We start from the raw sequence: 17,192 nt of genomic DNA on the forward strand, positions 1-17,192 counted from the left end.
GCCTACCGATCTGCTCGGTCAGGTGCGTTCGCCTTCCGAGGTGTCTTGGCCTGCGGGGCACTCGTAGCTGCCCCCCTTTCCCAGGTGACGCACATTTGAGCGGCCGGCCCTCGGCGACCCGGGTTCGAGTCCCCGCCTCGGCCGTCATGGCGGACGCGGAGCCGGAGGCTGAGGACGGCAGTGAGGACGGCGGCGGCGGCGGCGGCCGGGCTCCCGCAGGCCAGAGCGGCAGCGCCGCGCGCGTGGCCCCGCTGGGCCCCGAGCAGCTGCGGCGGGTCCTGGAGCAGGTGACGAAGGCGCAGCCACCCGCGAAGCCGCCGCCGCCCTTCGTGCTGCAGGACGCGGCGCGGCGGCTGCGGGACGCGGCCCAGCAGGCCGCCCTGCAGCGGGGCCCCGGGGCCGAGCCCCCGCGCCCGCCGCGCCTGTTACCGCCGCAGGTGAGGCGCCGGGAGGGACGTGGGGAAACTGAGGCCCGGAGGGGGCCGAGGCCTCGCGGCGGGCAGGCCGGAGCCCGCGCCCGCGCTTCCCCTCTTAGGCCTTAGAGCTGCCCAGCCCGAGAGACCGGTGTCCGCCCGCGTTACAATTCAGGGCGTCCCCACACTCAGCTCCATGGGGACCGCAGGCCACCCGCACCTGTCACCGCCCCAGCGTTTTCAGCTCCTCCCCCGCGCCGGGCCCTCGGAGCCTGTGCCCATGGCGGCCCCTGCCTGGGACCCAGCCCTGCTCAGGGCTCCTCCGTGCCGCCTGGCTCCTCTCGCAGGCCTTCGTCCGTTCATTCCGCCTTCCTTGAGCACTCACGGTGTTCCGGGCCCTGCCCGAGGCGCAGCGTCGACCACAGCCCTGAAGAACGTGAGGCACGTTGTGGGCCTGACACGGGGGCTGCTGTAGAGGGAGCAGTCCTTAGGCCTGACACCGGAGCGGAGACCTGAATGGGTTAGAAGGACATTAAGAGGAGAATTTTCCAGGTGGAAGGTGCTGCAAGTGGCCGAGACTCGGGACAGAATAAGTACATTACAGTAACTTGGTGCAGGGCTTGTGGCAGTGCCTGTGTTTGTAACCCCAGTGACAAATGGCCCAGCACGTGCCCGACATTCGCTTAATGAATGAGACACGTGAAAGCACTCTGTATACTGGCCAACGTCCTTTCTCAGCGGTGCTATTTCCCCGTCACACAGCTCTTGGCTGCTAGGGAAGCTGGATCTAGAACGTGGTCTTCCGAGCCCAGAGGGTCCGGTGTAGCACCTGAAGCCTGCGGTCCTTCCGATCACGTGTAAAGTCACATCCCCTTTCAGCACTGGGCTTGTAAAGGACAATGCTTCTCACTCCAGAATTGCCATGGATTCTTCTTGCACTAGAATAAATAGGTAGAGAATAGAATCAGCAGTCTTCACGGGGTTTCACTTACGGTTCTGTTTTTGACTGGGTGATTTTGACAGTTTAGAGTCATACCCAGTTGGTCATCAAGACTGGAAAGGTTGTCTCACTAAAGTTTGGGAAGACAAGTATGATTCTGCCCAAATGCCATACTTCTTAGAGCTGGGACCTTGGGTAACGCGACCTCTTTGGGCTTTAGTTTCCTTACTTGCAGGAGGTTTGGCTCCTTGGGTGAACTTTCCAGCTCGTACTCTGCTGGAGAAACAGATGCTTCTCCCATAAGCCCTGCACAGCAGGTCTGTGGAGTCAGAAGGGTGCCAGTGGCTCGTTTGCCGGCCTCTGCTCCGTGCCCGGCACTGTGCTGAGCCGCTTGCTTCTCAGCAGCCACACAAAAGTGCTTTTATCAGCGTTTTACAGATGAGGAACTAGCTCAGAGGGGGTGATTTTTGCCCAGGGTCCCCCCGGTGTGGCTACTCTCCAGGGCCTGTTGAATGTGGCTACAGCTTTTTGGGTTTGGTAGCTTAGGAAAGAGTCCAAAAATGACGTGTTCCAGAAAACGAAAGCAAACTTAGGTAGCATGATTGTGTTCGGTAGCTAATCTAGTTGGAATAATATAAATTCTACGTGCATTCACGACGATGTTATTTTGCAGTCTGTTCAGCTAATATTCTTTGCCCGCCCCCCCCCCCCCAAGCTGTGCCATGGAGGCCACAAAGACAAATCAGATGTGTACCTTGCCCCTAGGGAGGTTATGATGTCACCAGAGAGGTAAAACATGACTCAGGATAACTTCTGATCAAGGTCAGAAAGCTAGAGGTACCATAAAGAACTAAATGCATTGAGAGAAAGGGAGAGGTTATTTCTGGCTGCGGGGATCAGAAAAGGTGGCATCTGAATTAGATCTGCAAGGCTGGGTCCAAGTTGAAAATACAGGAGAGGAGAGGCAGTGCTGGAGGTGGGGCAGGGTGTGCCTTTGGAGATCCCAGGCCCCGTGGTTCTCTGTCGGGGGTGGTGTGGATTAGAAGGCACAGACCAAGTGGACACACTCCCACAGGTCAGCCCCTATCCCTCCCATTCTTCCCGTTCCTGCCCCACAGAAACATTTCCAGTTTCCTACCACACGACGTGCCCTTTCTCATGCATCCCTGCGTTCACACGTTTTTCCTTACACCTAGAATATGTGTTCCATCTGGCAAAAATTCTACTCAGCCTTCAAGGCCCCCACGGAGGTCACCGCTTCTGGGAAGCCTACCAGGCCTGAACTCTTCCTGCCCCTCTTACTGTACCCGTTGCACCATGGTGTCGTTTTCCTGTTGGTGTTCCTTAGGAAACCTAGTCTGCCTTCAGAATCATCAGTGGAGCTTTGAAAGTACAGATTTTGAGGCAGGATATCCTGAGTCAGCAGGTCTGTAGGTGACTGAGGTGGGGCAGGGGAAACACCTGCTCCCCAAGGGTGAGGCTGGGACTTAACTTTTGTTTGTGTATTGGCACCCAGAGATACTTAGTAAAACTTTGTTGAATGAAATAGACATATAACAAAGTATCAAGTATAGTACCCACTTGGTAAACTGGTCTGGAAAGCAGATGAAAGAATTAGACCAGCTTGGCCACTTGTGGTAATTCTAAAACAATAGGATTTGGCGCAGGGTGTGGGGGTGGGGTGGGGTGGGGGGGGGTGGTCTATCTGTCTGTTTGTCTTTAGTGGCATTATCTGGTAATACCCCAAGAGCTTAGAGACACATTCTAAGTGATTGGTAGTAAAGTGAAACAAATGTGATTCTTTTTTTTTTTTTAATTTTATTTATTTATTTATTTATTTATTTATGGCTGTGTTGGATCTTCGTTTCTGTGCGAGGGCTTTCTCTAGTTGCAGCGAGCGGGGGCCACTCTTCATCGCGGTGCGCGGGCCTCTCACTATTGCAGCCTCTCCTGTTGCGGAGCACAGGCTCCAGAGGCGCAGGCTCAGTAATTGTGGCTCACGGGCCCAGTTGCTCCGCGGCATGTGGGATCTTCCCGGACCAGGGCTCGAGCCCATGTCCCCTGCACTGGCAGGCAGATTCTCAACCACTGCACCACCAGGGAAGCCCCAAATGTGATTCTTAAAAGATGCGCAAGTAAATCTAGTTGTCATTGGATTCACAGTAACCCAGGACCAGCTCTGTACCCTTCCTTAAAAACCAATATGTTGACTTGTCTCTGCTGTTTGTAGTAAGTGTATAACATGCACTCAGACAGATACACTCCAGCTTGATGTCAGTGAGGGTTTCCATTCTGTCCTGTGTGATATTTTTATTGACCCTCTACTTGGTAGAGGGTTGAGTCCAAAGAGGGCCTGTTGGTGACCCCAAATTGGTGGTTCTCAACTGGGGGCAGTTTTGCCCCACGGGGGGCGTTTGGCACTGTCTGGAGACATTTTTTTTTTTTTTTTTTAATTTTTATTTATTTTTGGCTGTGTTGGGTCTTCGTTTCTGTGCGAGGGCTTTCTCCAGTTGCGGAGAGCGGGGGCCACTCTTCATCGCGGTGCGCGGGCCTCTCACTGTCGCGGCCTCTCCCGTTGCGGAGCACAGGCTCCAGACGCGCAGGCTCAGTAGTTGTGGCTCACGGGCCCAGTTGCTCCGCGGCATGTGGGATCTTCCCAGACCAGGGCTCGAACCCGTGTCCCCTGCATTGGCAGGCAGACTCTCAACCCCTGCGCCGCCCGGGAAGCCCTGGAGACGTTTGATGGTCACAGCCCGGGGAGTGCTACTGGCACCTGGCGGGTAGAGGCTGGGATGGTGCTCAATAGTGCACAGCACGCCTGCCACGACTCACTTACTGGTCCGAAATGTCAGTTGTGCTGTGGTTGAGAAAGCCGGCTCTGGGTGATGAGGTTTGTCTGTCTCTTCTCCCTGGAGAAGGATGCTCATTGTTTCTGCTCGGTGAGGGCAGGAGCCTTGTTTTGCTGGCCCTCCCCCGAGCCCATGACAGCTGTCTCCGTAACACCTGCAGCGCTGTGTCGGGCACCCGGGCACTGCTCAGTATTTGTGGAACCTTGTTGGCAGCAGCCCTTCCCTTTGGTGGGTGCTTTGCTGTTACAGACAGTGCTGCCTCGAACCTCCCAGACATACATCTTTGTGCCTGTGCCGGTGTTTCTTCTGGGATCCAAGAAGCAGGATTGCTGGGGATCAAAAAGCACATGCATTTAAAACTTCGTTAGATGTCAAAAAAAAAAAGTTGGTGAAGAAATGCAGCCCCACTCCTAGGTGTGTGCCCTGGAGAAACTCACACGTGTATACACACACATACGTCACAGCGCAGAGCAGACCAGAGCGCAGGGCTGGCGACCACCTGTCCTCTGACAGGAGAACGTTGTTCTCGTGCTGCAGAGCAAGTGAACGCCTGAGAGCTGCACACCCCAATATGGATGAATTTCACAGGCAAGATAGGGAGCAGAAAGCCCCGATGAGATACCGGAGATGATATTCACTGACCTAAAGCTTAAAAACACATCAAAACGGAACTGCGTATTTTTAGGGATATCTACAAGTGTAATATAAAGAATGCATGAGAATGGTAAAGAGCAAATTCAGGATAGGACGCAGAAAAAGGCATGCGGGTTGGGGGCATAGCAGAGGGCTTTCCCTGGGTAGTAATGTTGCATGTTGTAAGGTAGGTGGTAGCGACCTGGATTACATAGTTCTTCATGGCTTTTTTGGTTTCCAGAATTTCACTGAAAACTTTTAAAAAAGAGGCCACATATTGAATTGAGTCCAATTTAGAGTACTAAGAACTCCAAGTTAATACACCTGTGGTAAAACTATCAAGAAGGATATTCATGAGCTCATTAGTGGGTCATGACTGGTATTTTTTTTTTTAAAGTGATGTAGAGTAGATACTATCAGAAGGCATTTATGTAGGAATGGTAAGTGCATGAACTTTTTATTTTGTTTATATAGCAAATGTTTCTGCAAGCACGAGGGGTGTGACGTAAAATAGATTACTGTGGACTGGGCAGAAAGGCTGAGAAACACCACTGTAAACGGTACAGATACATTATATAGATGTTTTTCTATGTAAGATGCATAAGTTAGAAAAAAATCTCAACAGTAGATTTAAGATGAGAGTAAAATTGCAGAAATGTTGATAAGCATGGTGCTTCTTTTCTCTTTCTGTGTTTAAGCAATTGGAAGCCATTTGTGTCAAGGTTACATCTGGAGAGACGAAAGCTCAGGAAAAGCCGATGCCTGCACTGGCCACCATCCAGCCCAAGACAGCCAGGCCGAGCCAGCCGCTCGGGAGACACTGCAGCGCGCTGGGGCTCAGCGTCGCCAGCTCTCAGCTGCTCGGGCCGCAGCCCCTCCTGAGCCCCGGGCCACAGCCGTGTTTCCTGAGTCACCCACCTCAGCCTCCCGTTCAGGTGTTCGTCCAGAGGCCACCGCTCGCCCTCCGACCAGTCCCTGCGCGGAGAGTCTTGGCCTCTGAGGCCCTGAGTGGACAAGGCACCACGCCGCCCCCTCTGCCAGCCTCTGACCCGCCGGCAGGAACATCTGTTTCATCCAGTCCAGCAAATTTATTTATTTCCAGCTCGCAAACAAAATGCACCAAGAAACTAAAAAAATCTTTAAAAGTGAAAACACGTTCTGGACGGATATCTCGACCTCCCAAGTATAAAGCTAAAGATTATAAATTCATAAAAACAGAGGATTTGGCCGATGGTCACCCCTCAGACTCTGACGACTATTCAGAACTGAGCGTGGAGGAAGATGAAGACCACAGGGGAAGGCAGGCGCTCTTTGATTTATCGAGCTGCTCTCTGAGGCCCAAAACTTTTAAGTGTCAGACCTGTGAAAAGTCGTATATAGGAAAGGGGGGGCTCGCCCGGCACTTTAAACTGAATCCAGGCCATGGCCACCTGGAGCCTGAGACGTTGCTGTCTAAAAAAGCCAATGGGAGCGTGATCCCGGGCCCCACAGAGAGCAGGACCACCAGCCTGGCATCCCCGGAGCTGTCCACGCCAGCTCTTCTAAGTGAGGAAGGGGCCCGCTCAGCACGGGGTGGCCTGCAGGTAACGTTTCTGTCTGGCGATAGCGTCCTGATTCCTGCCCATCCTTTTTTTTTTTTTTTTTTAAATCTTTTTTTGGCTACGCCGCGCGGCATGTGGGATCTTAGTTCCCCGACCAGGGATCGAACCCACGCCCCCTGCATTGGCAGCACGGAGCCTTAACCACTGGACCGCCAGGGAAGTCCCCTGCCCATCATCCTTAAGTTAACTTTATGTTGTCTGCACTGCTGCCAGGTAATCGAGGAGAAGTGTGTCTTCCGTCTAGTGCAGACGGTTTACTGATGGGAACGCAGGCACCAGTCCTGTAGATCCGGTCAGTAAAACTAATCGCAAGCACTCTTGGCTGATGCTGACATGACTGTGGTCCTGGGAAAGGTCCAAGTGGGGGGCGCCAGTCCACAGGGCTGCTTCCTGGGGCGTCCGCAGTAAGACGTCTGCTTGCCGTGTTCTCTCCTTGCTTTGCCCCTTCTGAAACTCAATCAGACAAAGCAGATACGAGTCACCATGAGTTTGCATCACCACGTCAACGTTTATTTACTGAAATTTTAACTTACCCAACATGTGTGGTGAGCATTTGTGTGCCATGTACAATAGGTCAGTTATTTAAAAAACAGCAGGTGGATCACTTTAACAAACGGCGGGCCTTTGTGGTCGCCCTCATCCCACTTTGTCTTAAGCTTCCTTCCTTTTCCTTTGACTTGTGTTAGCTGTTGTTCGTTATTTGTAGTTTTCAGACGTTAAACAGAGAAACCGGCGTTGGAATTGATGTGACTACTTGATGGGAGTTTGTGACTTTAGGGACCTGGAAGCTGTTGAAAATGCGTGTTTGCCTGTTCGTGGCGACCTCATTCCCAGCAGTGGACGGGGTTCCTGCAGGAGGGCCGAGGCCGGCGGCTGCTTCCGCTTTCACATCCGCTCCTTGGGACCTGAACAGACAGACACCTCCTGGGCCCAGGAGATCTGTACCGAGTGAGGCCTAGTGGTAGAACCATGGGACAGCCCTGTGTTAGGATTCAAAAATATTGTCTCACCTTGCAGCCTCAGTAATAATAGTAATAACAGTCATACCGTTTGTTGCACGCCTGCTTTGGGCGGGAGCATCACGTACATTCTCTCAATCCTGTGAGAGCCCTAAAGGCAGGTGCAGGGGTCCCTACTGGAGATGAGGCGCGTGGGGCTCAGCGGGGACGACAGGCTCCCCGTCGAGGCACGCCTAGGACTCTGTCCAGGCTGGGGTTAGACCCAGGTCTTTTGACCTCAAAGCCTGCACTCTAGGCCCGGCTGCCTCTGCTAGGAGGTTCTACGCCTCTCACAGCTGGCAAGAGCCCGACTTTCGAGAGACCTCTAACTTTTCTTAAGTTGTAGTAGGACCAGGATGACCATGTAGTTTGTCACCCAAACCCAGACATTCTGAGAATGAAAGGGGCACTATTAATCATTCCAAGAGACAGCAGGCACAGCCAGGACTGCCTCAGACAAACTGGACGACCAGGCCAGCTGGCACCTTCCATTTCCTTCAAAAATGAAATCTTACACCACAGCAAAAGCAGCTTCTGGATATCTGACTTCTGGAATTTAGGCACCTAGCCTTGCTCCAGACGGCTTTGAGGCCGTGGGGTCCCAGAGCGGCTCCCTCCAACCAGAACTATGTCTCCTCTCCTCTCCTGAGTCGGCCGTGGATGGCCACGTGGTGCTTAAAGCCACAGGCAGACCTGGCGTTCCTCCTGAGGCTCCATTTTAATGACGATTTGGAGGGAAAATTCTTTAAGAGGACACACTTTGTGCTAGCTTTCCTTGTATTTAACCTTCCACCAGTCCTGGGAGATGTAGGTGTATTATTCCTCTTTTCAGAGGAGGAGGGAATTGGCACAGAATGAGGAAATAGCTAGATAGTGTTAGATCCCGATTCTCTTCCCAAAGCTGTGCAAATCCATGGAGACAGAAAGTAGATTAGTGGCTGCTGGGTCTGGGGGGAGGGAGGAATGTGTGATAATGTATAGGGTTTCTTTGGGAGATGATGAAACTGTTCTGGGATTAGATAGTGGTGATGGTTACACAAGCTTGTGAATATCCTAAAATCCACCTACTTGTATGTTTCCAAAGGATGAATTTTATGGTATTTGAAATATATCCAATAAAAAGTAATTTAAAAAATCTAAAAGTCATCGGTAAATTATGAATTAACAAAATTCAGGTCAGTTTTTAAGATGGTAGTGACATCAGAAAAGTCTTTTGTTTCATTTTGGGCAACACCCCAGGGTTAGGGTTTGTCAGCCCTGACTTGCAGGGTAGTATTCGTCTGGTGTCTTAAAGAGATACTTGGTTTACTTGTAAGATGCATTGATTATAGTTAATGTGTCTTAATTATGCAAAGACGAAGAATTTAGCAAGTTCCTTGCTTTTGACTTGACATTGTTCTGCTTTAAGGTTTTCATCGTGGTGTATAAAGCATGATTATTTTATTTTTGTTTGGGTGTGCAACCCTATCTAGAATGGTCAGTCTGTAGACGTTGAAGAGGCGCTGGTGTCTGAACCAAAAAATGGAAGTTTTTCAGCCCTTTTGGGATCAGAGAGACACCCCGGACCTAGAAGAAGCGGCTACTGCGTGGCCCTCCCAGAGCCCAGCGCCGCCGTCCTGGAGCAGAGCGGAGCGGTTCGCCCACAGGTGGGCGTTGGGGCAGTTTGTGCACAGGGCCCAGCAAGGAGCAGAGCCAGGCTCCTGGAGGTGCGTCGCTCTTAGAACCCTGTTCTTGAAACCTGTGTCTCTGGCATGGTACGTGGCGGTTCACTATTAGGTTTCTGAATTTAGAAGTAAAATACCCAGTTTAGGTCAACTAAACAGTTCACCTGATGTGTAATCAGATGAAGTGTGTAATAAATTCAAAGACAGCATTATCTGAAATAACTCCTAGGTGTACCTGTTTGAAATGACCAGAGGGTCTTAAATACAGAGCTGCTTGCCTTTTTCAGTTTTAGAATAATTATAAGCTGTGTTTTCATGGAAGCAGTTTAGAAAACAACAGAAATGGTTTTCTGTTTTTTTGTAAAAAGTTTCAAGGTATAAAAGCATGTTTCGGGTTTTGAACTCTAGAATCTCCATTCCACCCCCTTGAAAGTAAGTTTATCGAATTTAGTTGGATTGGCTTAGAAAAGCGGAAACCCAAACTTACCCAAATTGTCTTTGACTAGGATGTATTTATTTGCCTGCTAATGGCTGGATGAGTATCTTAAAGAAAAGAAGTGAAAAACAGCAAGAGAGAGCACGAGATAAGTTAGTGAGACAACTGGCCCCAGAAAGAGTGGCCGGCTCTCAGGGGCCCGGCCTCCCAGCTCCTACACACGAGCTTCCCGCTGGCCCCTCGGCGGCGCCGGCTGCTGTGCCTCCTGCTCGGTTCCAGCTGTGCCTCGTTTCACTGATTCCCTGACCCTTAGTAGCGCCACTTAGGTGAGAAACCTGAACCTCACAGAGGCTGTTAACTTGTACCAGGTTACCCCGCAGGTCGGTGGCGGATCCAGAATTTGGATCTGAGACCAGTGAGGCGACCCTAACACGTCACCTTGACTCGCAGTGCCACACCTGTCACACAGAGTGGAGGAGTGCTCCGAACAGCACTGCTCTTGATCTTACAGACGGGAGTCTCCCCAGAAACGGGTATTCATTTACACAGGAACTGGGTGTCCGTCTAGTATCGGGCCCTGTCCTGGCTGGGCGGGGACGCTGTGCAGGGGGAGAGGTGGTGGCCAGAGCAGCCAGCGGCAGGACTGCCAGGTGCGCGTGGCTGGGGAGCGGGGGACTGAGGAGGCGCCCTCTCTGCTGCTGTGATGCGCGTCCTGAACGTCCGGACGTGGGCCAGGCCGCAGAGGGGCCATGCCCCACATGCCCGCCTTCTCACGCCTCCCGAGTGCTGGAAACCAGCTGGTCGTTTTGCTCTAAGGGCTCTTGAAAGTCACGATTAGACATTTTTATCTTGCAAATGAAAAAGTTTTCCTTTTGCTTTTTGACTGTTTTATGACCATCTGTGGCTTCCTCGGAACCCCTGCCAGTTTGCAGCTCCCAACTGATGGCCCTTCCTAAGCCCTGAGCCAGTGACCTCTCTGAGCCTTGTATGACTGTTTCTAGGACTTGTCGGTTTCGCCCTGACATTCTTGCCTCCCTGGGTGATCTCACCCATCCTCCTGGTTTCTCAAACCACCTTCCGTCTACTGACTCTCACGCCTGTACTTCTGTCCAGACCACTCCCGAGCTTCAGAGCTGATTTCAGGCATCCCCACCTGCTGTCCTGTAGACCCTCCACATCCTGCCAGAGCCCACAGGCTGGCTTCCTGCCCCACCCCCTATTATCAGGGGGCTGCCCGGGTGCTCAGCAGGGAGCCCAGAGGCACCCATGACCCCTCTTTTCCCCCTTCACTCACCCCTCCCCCATCCTGAGGACTGAGGATGGTGCCCTCCCTGCATCCTCTCCCCCCCCACCTTGGGTCCTAGTCTCCTCGTCTGTCCTGCCTGTACGTGTACTTTGGTGGTGGTCTCCTGGCAGCGGGCTGCCCCGGGATTTGCTTGCATTTTCGTCTCGGGCACTAGTTGGTGAGCCCTGGAGAGCAGGAAGCACGTTTCCCCACCGCTGTGTCCTTCTCCAGGCGCCCACCACTCGCTCAGTGCTGTCGTGCAGGAGCCAGACTCTGAACCCAGTGTCGACCAGGGGGCTTTGTCAGTGGGCGAGCAAGTGCGATACTTAACGAGGCAGAACGTTTACAGTCGAGAGGCACGTAATCACTGAGAATTTAGGGAACTTTCTGCCTTCTGTGTTCTTTGCTACAACAACTCATTGGCTGCTGGGAAATTCTTTCCATGCTTTCAGAGATGTCAAACGCTTTCTTCTGGTAGTTTCTCCACCAGTGTGACCGGGAGGATCTAGTGGAGTTGGCTCTGCCTCTGCTGGCTCAGGTCGTGACCGTGTCTGAATTTCTTCTGATGAAGGTGAGTCTCCTTAGTGTTTCTAAGTGATTGAGGGGATGATTTGAAGTTATTTAGAAAGGCGTCCTTCATATTTACTTAGAAGGAGCCAGGCCCTTGGGAATCCTCTCCCTCCCCCAGGACAGAGCTAAAGTGAGCCTGCCGGTCCTGCCCGGATGCCCAGCACACAGCTCTCAGGCAGGCCGCTCGTGGACTCTGTGACTGTTTTCACTTTGTGTGGGAGGAGCGACAGTCGCCTTTCTCCTGGCACCCACCCACCCTGCCAGCCTCCTCCCCTGCAGCTCTGCCCCCGGTGAGCCCGCTCTGAGATGCGGCCTCACTGCCGGCACCCACGCTTCCTGGAGGCGCCCCGAGGGGCAGAGGCCTGGCCCTCCCTGGCCTGCAGGCCCCGGAATGTGCCCGTTTTCGTCCTCAGGGTCTTTCTGCCTTCCCGTACCGCTCCCCTGGCCACCATCCTCTGGTGGCCCTCATCTGGGCTGGTTTGTTTCCTGGGCCGCTTCTCCCAGGCCCATTCTGGTGCCCCCCGAGCACAATGCTGGGCACACATAGGCTCTCGCTGGGGAGCGAAGGCAGTGCCTGTGTTGATGGCTGCTGAGGGCTGAGGAACTTGAGTCCTTCCCTCTTTCAGATTTCTCTCTGTATTTTCCATTTCATTGCCTTGGGTTTAAACATTTTTTTTGTCATCTTTATCTTCACTAAGGTTGAAAAAGGTCATCTAGCAAAACCTTTCTTCCCAGCTGTGTACAAGGAATTTGAAGAGTTGCATAAAATGGTTAAGAAAATGTGTCAAGATTACCTCCATAGCTCTGCTCCCTGTTCTCTGGAAATAAACAACAGTAAGGTAACAAGCTCACAAGAGAGACTCGCTCTTATAGCCGAAAGAAGGCTGTCCATTAAAAAAGGAGAATGTTTATTTTAGTAGTGACATCTTCACAGTCAACTTCTTCTAGCTTTTTCTTCCGTCAAGTGCAGGGTTTTTTCTTAATATAAAAGTGATACATGCTTTTTTCAGAAAACTCGGAAATGCAGATAAGCTAAAAGAAAATTGCAAACACCCATAATCCTCCCACTCACCGATGATCACAGTTATTAATAGACTGTGTCTTCAGTGTGTAGGTGTTTGCAAAGGGCTGAGTTACACAGGGACCAGTAGTTATTGTTTGTGGTTGCGTTGACAGAATTCTCATTTCAGTGTCATTGCCTTTAGCTATATTGGGTCCTTGACAAAAATATGTCGTGAACTGATACGGATATACTTGCCTTGGATCAAACCCTTTGCTGGGCAGAGTGTGGCCCGTGGTCAGGTCACCCAGGGGCCTCTCACTGTGTCCAGCACGGAGACTCAGGTCTGCGCCTCCACCGAGCAGCTCACTGACTCCCGGCAAGTCCCTGCACCCTCCACCCCTCTGCCAAAGGGCAGCGCTGAGTTCACGGGCTTTTCCGGCTCTCACGTGCCGGGGCTGTAATAGTCTGGTTTCGCCAGACAATTGAATAACATGGATGGGCTTGGAGGGCATTATGCTGAGGGAGGTAAGTCAGAGGAAGACAAATGCAGTATGACATCAATTATATGCGGGATCTAAGAAATACAACCAGCTAGTGAATACAGGTACGTAAGTAAGTCAGAAGGTAAATACGTGGTGTCGGGTTTACTAAAAAATCACTCACACAACAATGAAGACTGCTTAGGCCATGTTGACTTTGACTGCTCCTACCATTTGATTACACGGACGATGGAGCTGCCTGTCTGTGATTGGAAAGGTGAGTGTTTTCTCAGTACAGAGCAGGTACTTCTGTAGCAAGAAGTCTTAATCTACACTGTAATATAATACATGGGTTTTTTGGGTTTTGTTTTTTTGGGTCATGATCATTAGTTTTATACAAATTCAATATTTAATATAACCTAATAAACTCTTGTGTTTTATTTTCTTAAATCATATATTTTTAAAATGCAATGGATTCTTTGCTAAGCCTCCCATAGATGCCCCGGTTGGCAGTGGTCACCTACCTGTTTATAAACTGTCGGTTAAGCCGGTGTGGGTACCATCCTGTTATGGAGCAGACAGGACGTGCACGGACGCTGTGCATGCTCACTGGGACCCTTCTTTGTGGGCAGTTCGCGATGTGACGCAGCCTCTCTGGAGCGAAGACAGTGGCTCTGTTGGCAGGGGACACTGTCAGGTTGTTGGGCACTAAGCTTGCCGACCCCTGTTCTCTAGCTTAACTGTGACCTGCTGCCCTTCCTTCCTGCCCCACCCCTTGCCTGCTCTGTGGTGTTCTCTTTATGCTGTCTAGGTATCAGTGATGATGGCTGTTGGTTATTACCTTAACATCCAGTGCTTTACATAGGTTTTGCATAGGGAGTCTAATCTAATCTTTACAAAGTCCCTTCAGGGCAACTGTGGTCTCCCTCATAAGATAAGGAGACTTAGCAGGTAGGTGGCTGCCAAGGTCACCCAGGCTCTGAGCAGAGGTGCTGGGGTCCAGCTCTGGCTCTCAAACCCACATCCTTTCCACCAACTGGGAAAGGAGATCTGGTCCCAGAATAGGCAGGATTATCTTTCTGAAGATACCAGTGAGAATTCAAAAAAGGAGGAATAATGGGCAAGAAAGTTACCATGGTGTGAGACTAACATTATGAAGCTTGTGACGACAATTTATCTTCATTTTTCCCACTGTTTAGGTGGCACCTTGCTGTACAAAGGGACTTCATAGATTTAAGCTCAGCCCTTTGTTCTTAAGTGTTGACATGATTCCGAATCTTGTGTTTTGAGTGGAGCGTCTCTATGGGCCCCTTTCTGCTCAGGTTGCCGAGTCCTTAGGAATCACAGAAGAATTCCTGAGGAAAAAAGAAATACACACGGACTGCACTCCTCCCAAGTGCACCAGCCGAGAGGAGGACCGGGCGGCGCTGGAGGACGCTGGCCCACAGAAGAGGGAGAACGAGGTGGGCATGGCCGTGCGGGGGCGCCCGGCTGCTGTCTGTTCAACATTGGATTATTGGGGTTGGATCTCTTTAACTCACAACACTGTTTTCCAGGAAGAAAAGGTGCAAGGTAGCCTGTTTCTCCCTAGTCTTAGCTGGTTGCATCTTCTCTTCCTAGACCGCAGAGGAGAGGCTGGCTTCGGTGAAAAGGACCAGAAGAGAACCTGTGCCCCAGGACACCACAGAGTATTCTGCCGACGGTGGAGGCCTGCAGGGGCCGGCCTCGTGTGCCCCAGCGGCCAGTGCGGGTAAAACGCTCTTTGCGGGGTGCACCCTGGGGCTCAGAGGCCTGCTGCTCAGGTGGGTGCCCCTGTGGCCACGTCTCAGAGAACCCTCTGCTTTCTCAAGAGTTTTACCCCAGCCTCCCAGTGTTCTGTGGTTCCATGTTTATTCCCCGTGAGTCTTGGGGTCTTTGGGGTTTTCTTGGGTCCCTTATTGAAATGAAGAGCTGCCTCGTGGTACTGAGTCGGTTGTACCTGGCGGGGGGGCGGGTCCCAAGAAGTTAGGCAGACCTGAGACCAGGGACAGGTCCCACGGACACACCAAGTCCATGGCTTGGCTTTCATGAGACTTGGCTCTAAGTGCCAGCTGAGAGTTAACGTTCGAAAATGAGACATGTTCTAGCTTTTATTTCGGCTCTAGCCAGAACTGATCAATGAGACAGTTGGAACGTACGGCAGGCATACTGAGAATGATTATATAACTTTCTAAAATCTTATCAGGGCTGCCTGATACCTTGCCTGATCCTAAAGTCTCTAATTTAAAGAGGCATTCTCCATTCTAGAACTTACTGCTTAATTCTTCCGGAGGGGAGGGCCGATTTGTTCATTGAGGACGATGAAGACCCTGTGGCACCGGCTTGGAACACAGCTCCTCTCCCCTAACTAGTCTGGGTTTCCTCTTTTAATTTCATCCATTCTTGGAAGCTACCAAGTAACAAGGAGGGTTTATGTTTTCATTTTTTGGGCAAGAAAATTACTTTGGACTAGCTTGTTTTGGATAGTGAGTACAGTGACTGGCCATAGCAGTACACAAATGATTGTCTGTTTTTCCCAACTGTTTAGGTTTTGCCCCTGGAGTAAATGGGGGCGCCTCTCACCCACCTGAAGAAAGTCCCACGATGCCGGTTTCTGAGCTCGACAGCAGCACAGCACAGGCGGGCCAGCAGAGGAAAGCGTTTGCTGACTCAGCTGCCGGGAGTGGGTCTGCAGACCCTGCTCTCTTGTTTCGAGAAGCCCGTGGGCCGGGGGTTTATACTCAGTTAGGAGAACCAGGATCGCTGGCCCAGGACCAGGTGGCAGCGTCCTCTGGGGAGAAGGCCCAGGAACACTCGTCAGAACAGGACGCTGGGGACGGCCCGGAAAGCCAGGCTCTCTGCGGCACCTCGATGGCCCTGCCACCTGGCCGGCCTGGAAATGCAGAGGCGGGAAGCCTCCGCGAGGTGTGCGGCCCCGGTGAGGTCCTGCTTCCGGAGGCCGCGGCCCCGCCGCAGGAGAAAGCATGGTCCGTGGACGTCATGCCAGCCGGCTATGCCTACGGCACCACGTCCGAGCCGGGGCCTCAACCCAGCCGGGGCAGATTGCTGGGTCCTGAAGGGGCCCTCACAGGCCACGCGGGGGACTTGGACCAGTCGCCCTGCGGGACCGAGACACACGCTGACCGGAGGGAGCTGGAGGGCATCACTGCCGTCAGGGAAGCCATGGCTTTTGAAAATGCCAGTGGGGGCCCCACGTTGCTGTCCCAGCGACAGGAGCAGATATTTATCCAGACTTCTGATGGGCGTATCTTGTCCCATCCAGGCTCCGTAGTGTCTGGGGAGGGGGACATTGTCATAGTGACCGACACAGAGGGGCCTGCCCTGCAGGCAGGCCCCCCGGAAGGGGTTCCTCTGGAAACCGTGGAGACGGAGCCCTCTCAGTGAAATGAAGCCAGAGCCGCAGTCCTAGATTTGTATGTATTTTACCCGGAGGTCTACTTCAAGGAATGTTTATTTTTCTAATGTGAATACTGATGCAAGTGAACATTTTATTTATAAAGAATAATGTCTTTCTACCCCACTGTCTACCTTTTTCTACATCTTGCTCATTGTAATAATGGCAGATACGTTACCTGATAACAAATTCCCGATACATCTAACTCCTAGGAGCTTTTGACAACTATTGCAGTTAATACCACTACACTATTTCTTTAATCTCCCCTGCTCCCCAGTTCCAAAAAACTATGCCCCCTTTCTCTTCGGTGATATGCTGCTCTTTCACCAGACTTGGTCCATACTAGAAGCTTCTTTTGGGCTCAATAAAAAAATAAATATGTAAGTTTGCCATCTGGGCAGCATTTTATTGGGAAGTAGGAAAGAAAGTTGTTTCTACTGACACTTTATGGATGAGGAAAGTGAGGCATAGGGATGGGACCCCCAGTCCTTTGATGTCCCACATGTAAAGTCACTTATCAAGATCTCTCTTTTTTTGGAATGTTTTCCTTGGCTCTATTACGGGGAGAGAAAGGGAGGGCCATTTGCCCACACTCAGACGAGAGCATCAAAAGGGCACAGCTGTCCTCTGCCCCCTATGGCAGAGACTGTCAGGAGAGACCCCAGGCAGGCAGAGCTGGGGGTCGTGGGCTGCACCCCCCTGGTGCTGTGCTCCCGCAAGGCCTGCTGTGGAGGGGCAGGCTTTATTCTTGGGGGGCCGCATTGCCTACAGCCCTCTCAGTGACTGGGGGCGTTTTCCTGTCCTCTAACTTGATATCAAAGCGGGTCCAACAGGAACAGAAGGGCGGGCGCCCCTGCAGGATGGAATGAGTAAACCACAGCCGCTCAG

At 51.9% G+C, this 17,192-nt stretch overlaps 1 protein-coding gene across 3 annotated transcripts; it reads left to right on the forward strand.

Annotated features, from left to right (window-relative positions):
* Positions 1 to 146: 146 nt before the first annotated feature.
* On the forward strand, positions 147 to 16,648 carry ZNF839 (zinc finger protein 839). 3 transcript variants are annotated; one of them, XM_061181286.1, is made up of 8 exons: positions 147 to 437; positions 5,534 to 6,418; positions 8,907 to 9,140; positions 11,298 to 11,390; positions 12,088 to 12,228; positions 14,194 to 14,334; positions 14,492 to 14,621; positions 15,438 to 16,648. In XM_061181286.1, exons 1-8 carry the CDS (start codon positions 147 to 149, stop codon positions 16,292 to 16,294), a joined length of 2,772 nt encoding a protein of 923 aa, XP_061037269.1. In that variant the 3' UTR covers positions 16,295 to 16,648. The 3 variants fall into 3 exon arrangements, with proteins under 3 accessions (XP_061037269.1, XP_061037271.1, XP_061037270.1); XM_061181288.1 differs by having other exon boundaries at positions 14,492 to 14,673; positions 15,438 to 15,570; XM_061181287.1 differs by having other exon boundaries at positions 359 to 437; positions 8,907 to 9,080.
* Positions 16,649 to 17,192: the final 544 nt, after the last annotated feature.

The sequence above is a fragment of the Eubalaena glacialis genome, chromosome 2, assembly GCF_028564815.1.
Source record: "Eubalaena glacialis isolate mEubGla1 chromosome 2, mEubGla1.1.hap2.+ XY, whole genome shotgun sequence".
Classification (NCBI taxonomy): domain Eukaryota; kingdom Metazoa; phylum Chordata; class Mammalia; order Artiodactyla; family Balaenidae; genus Eubalaena; species Eubalaena glacialis.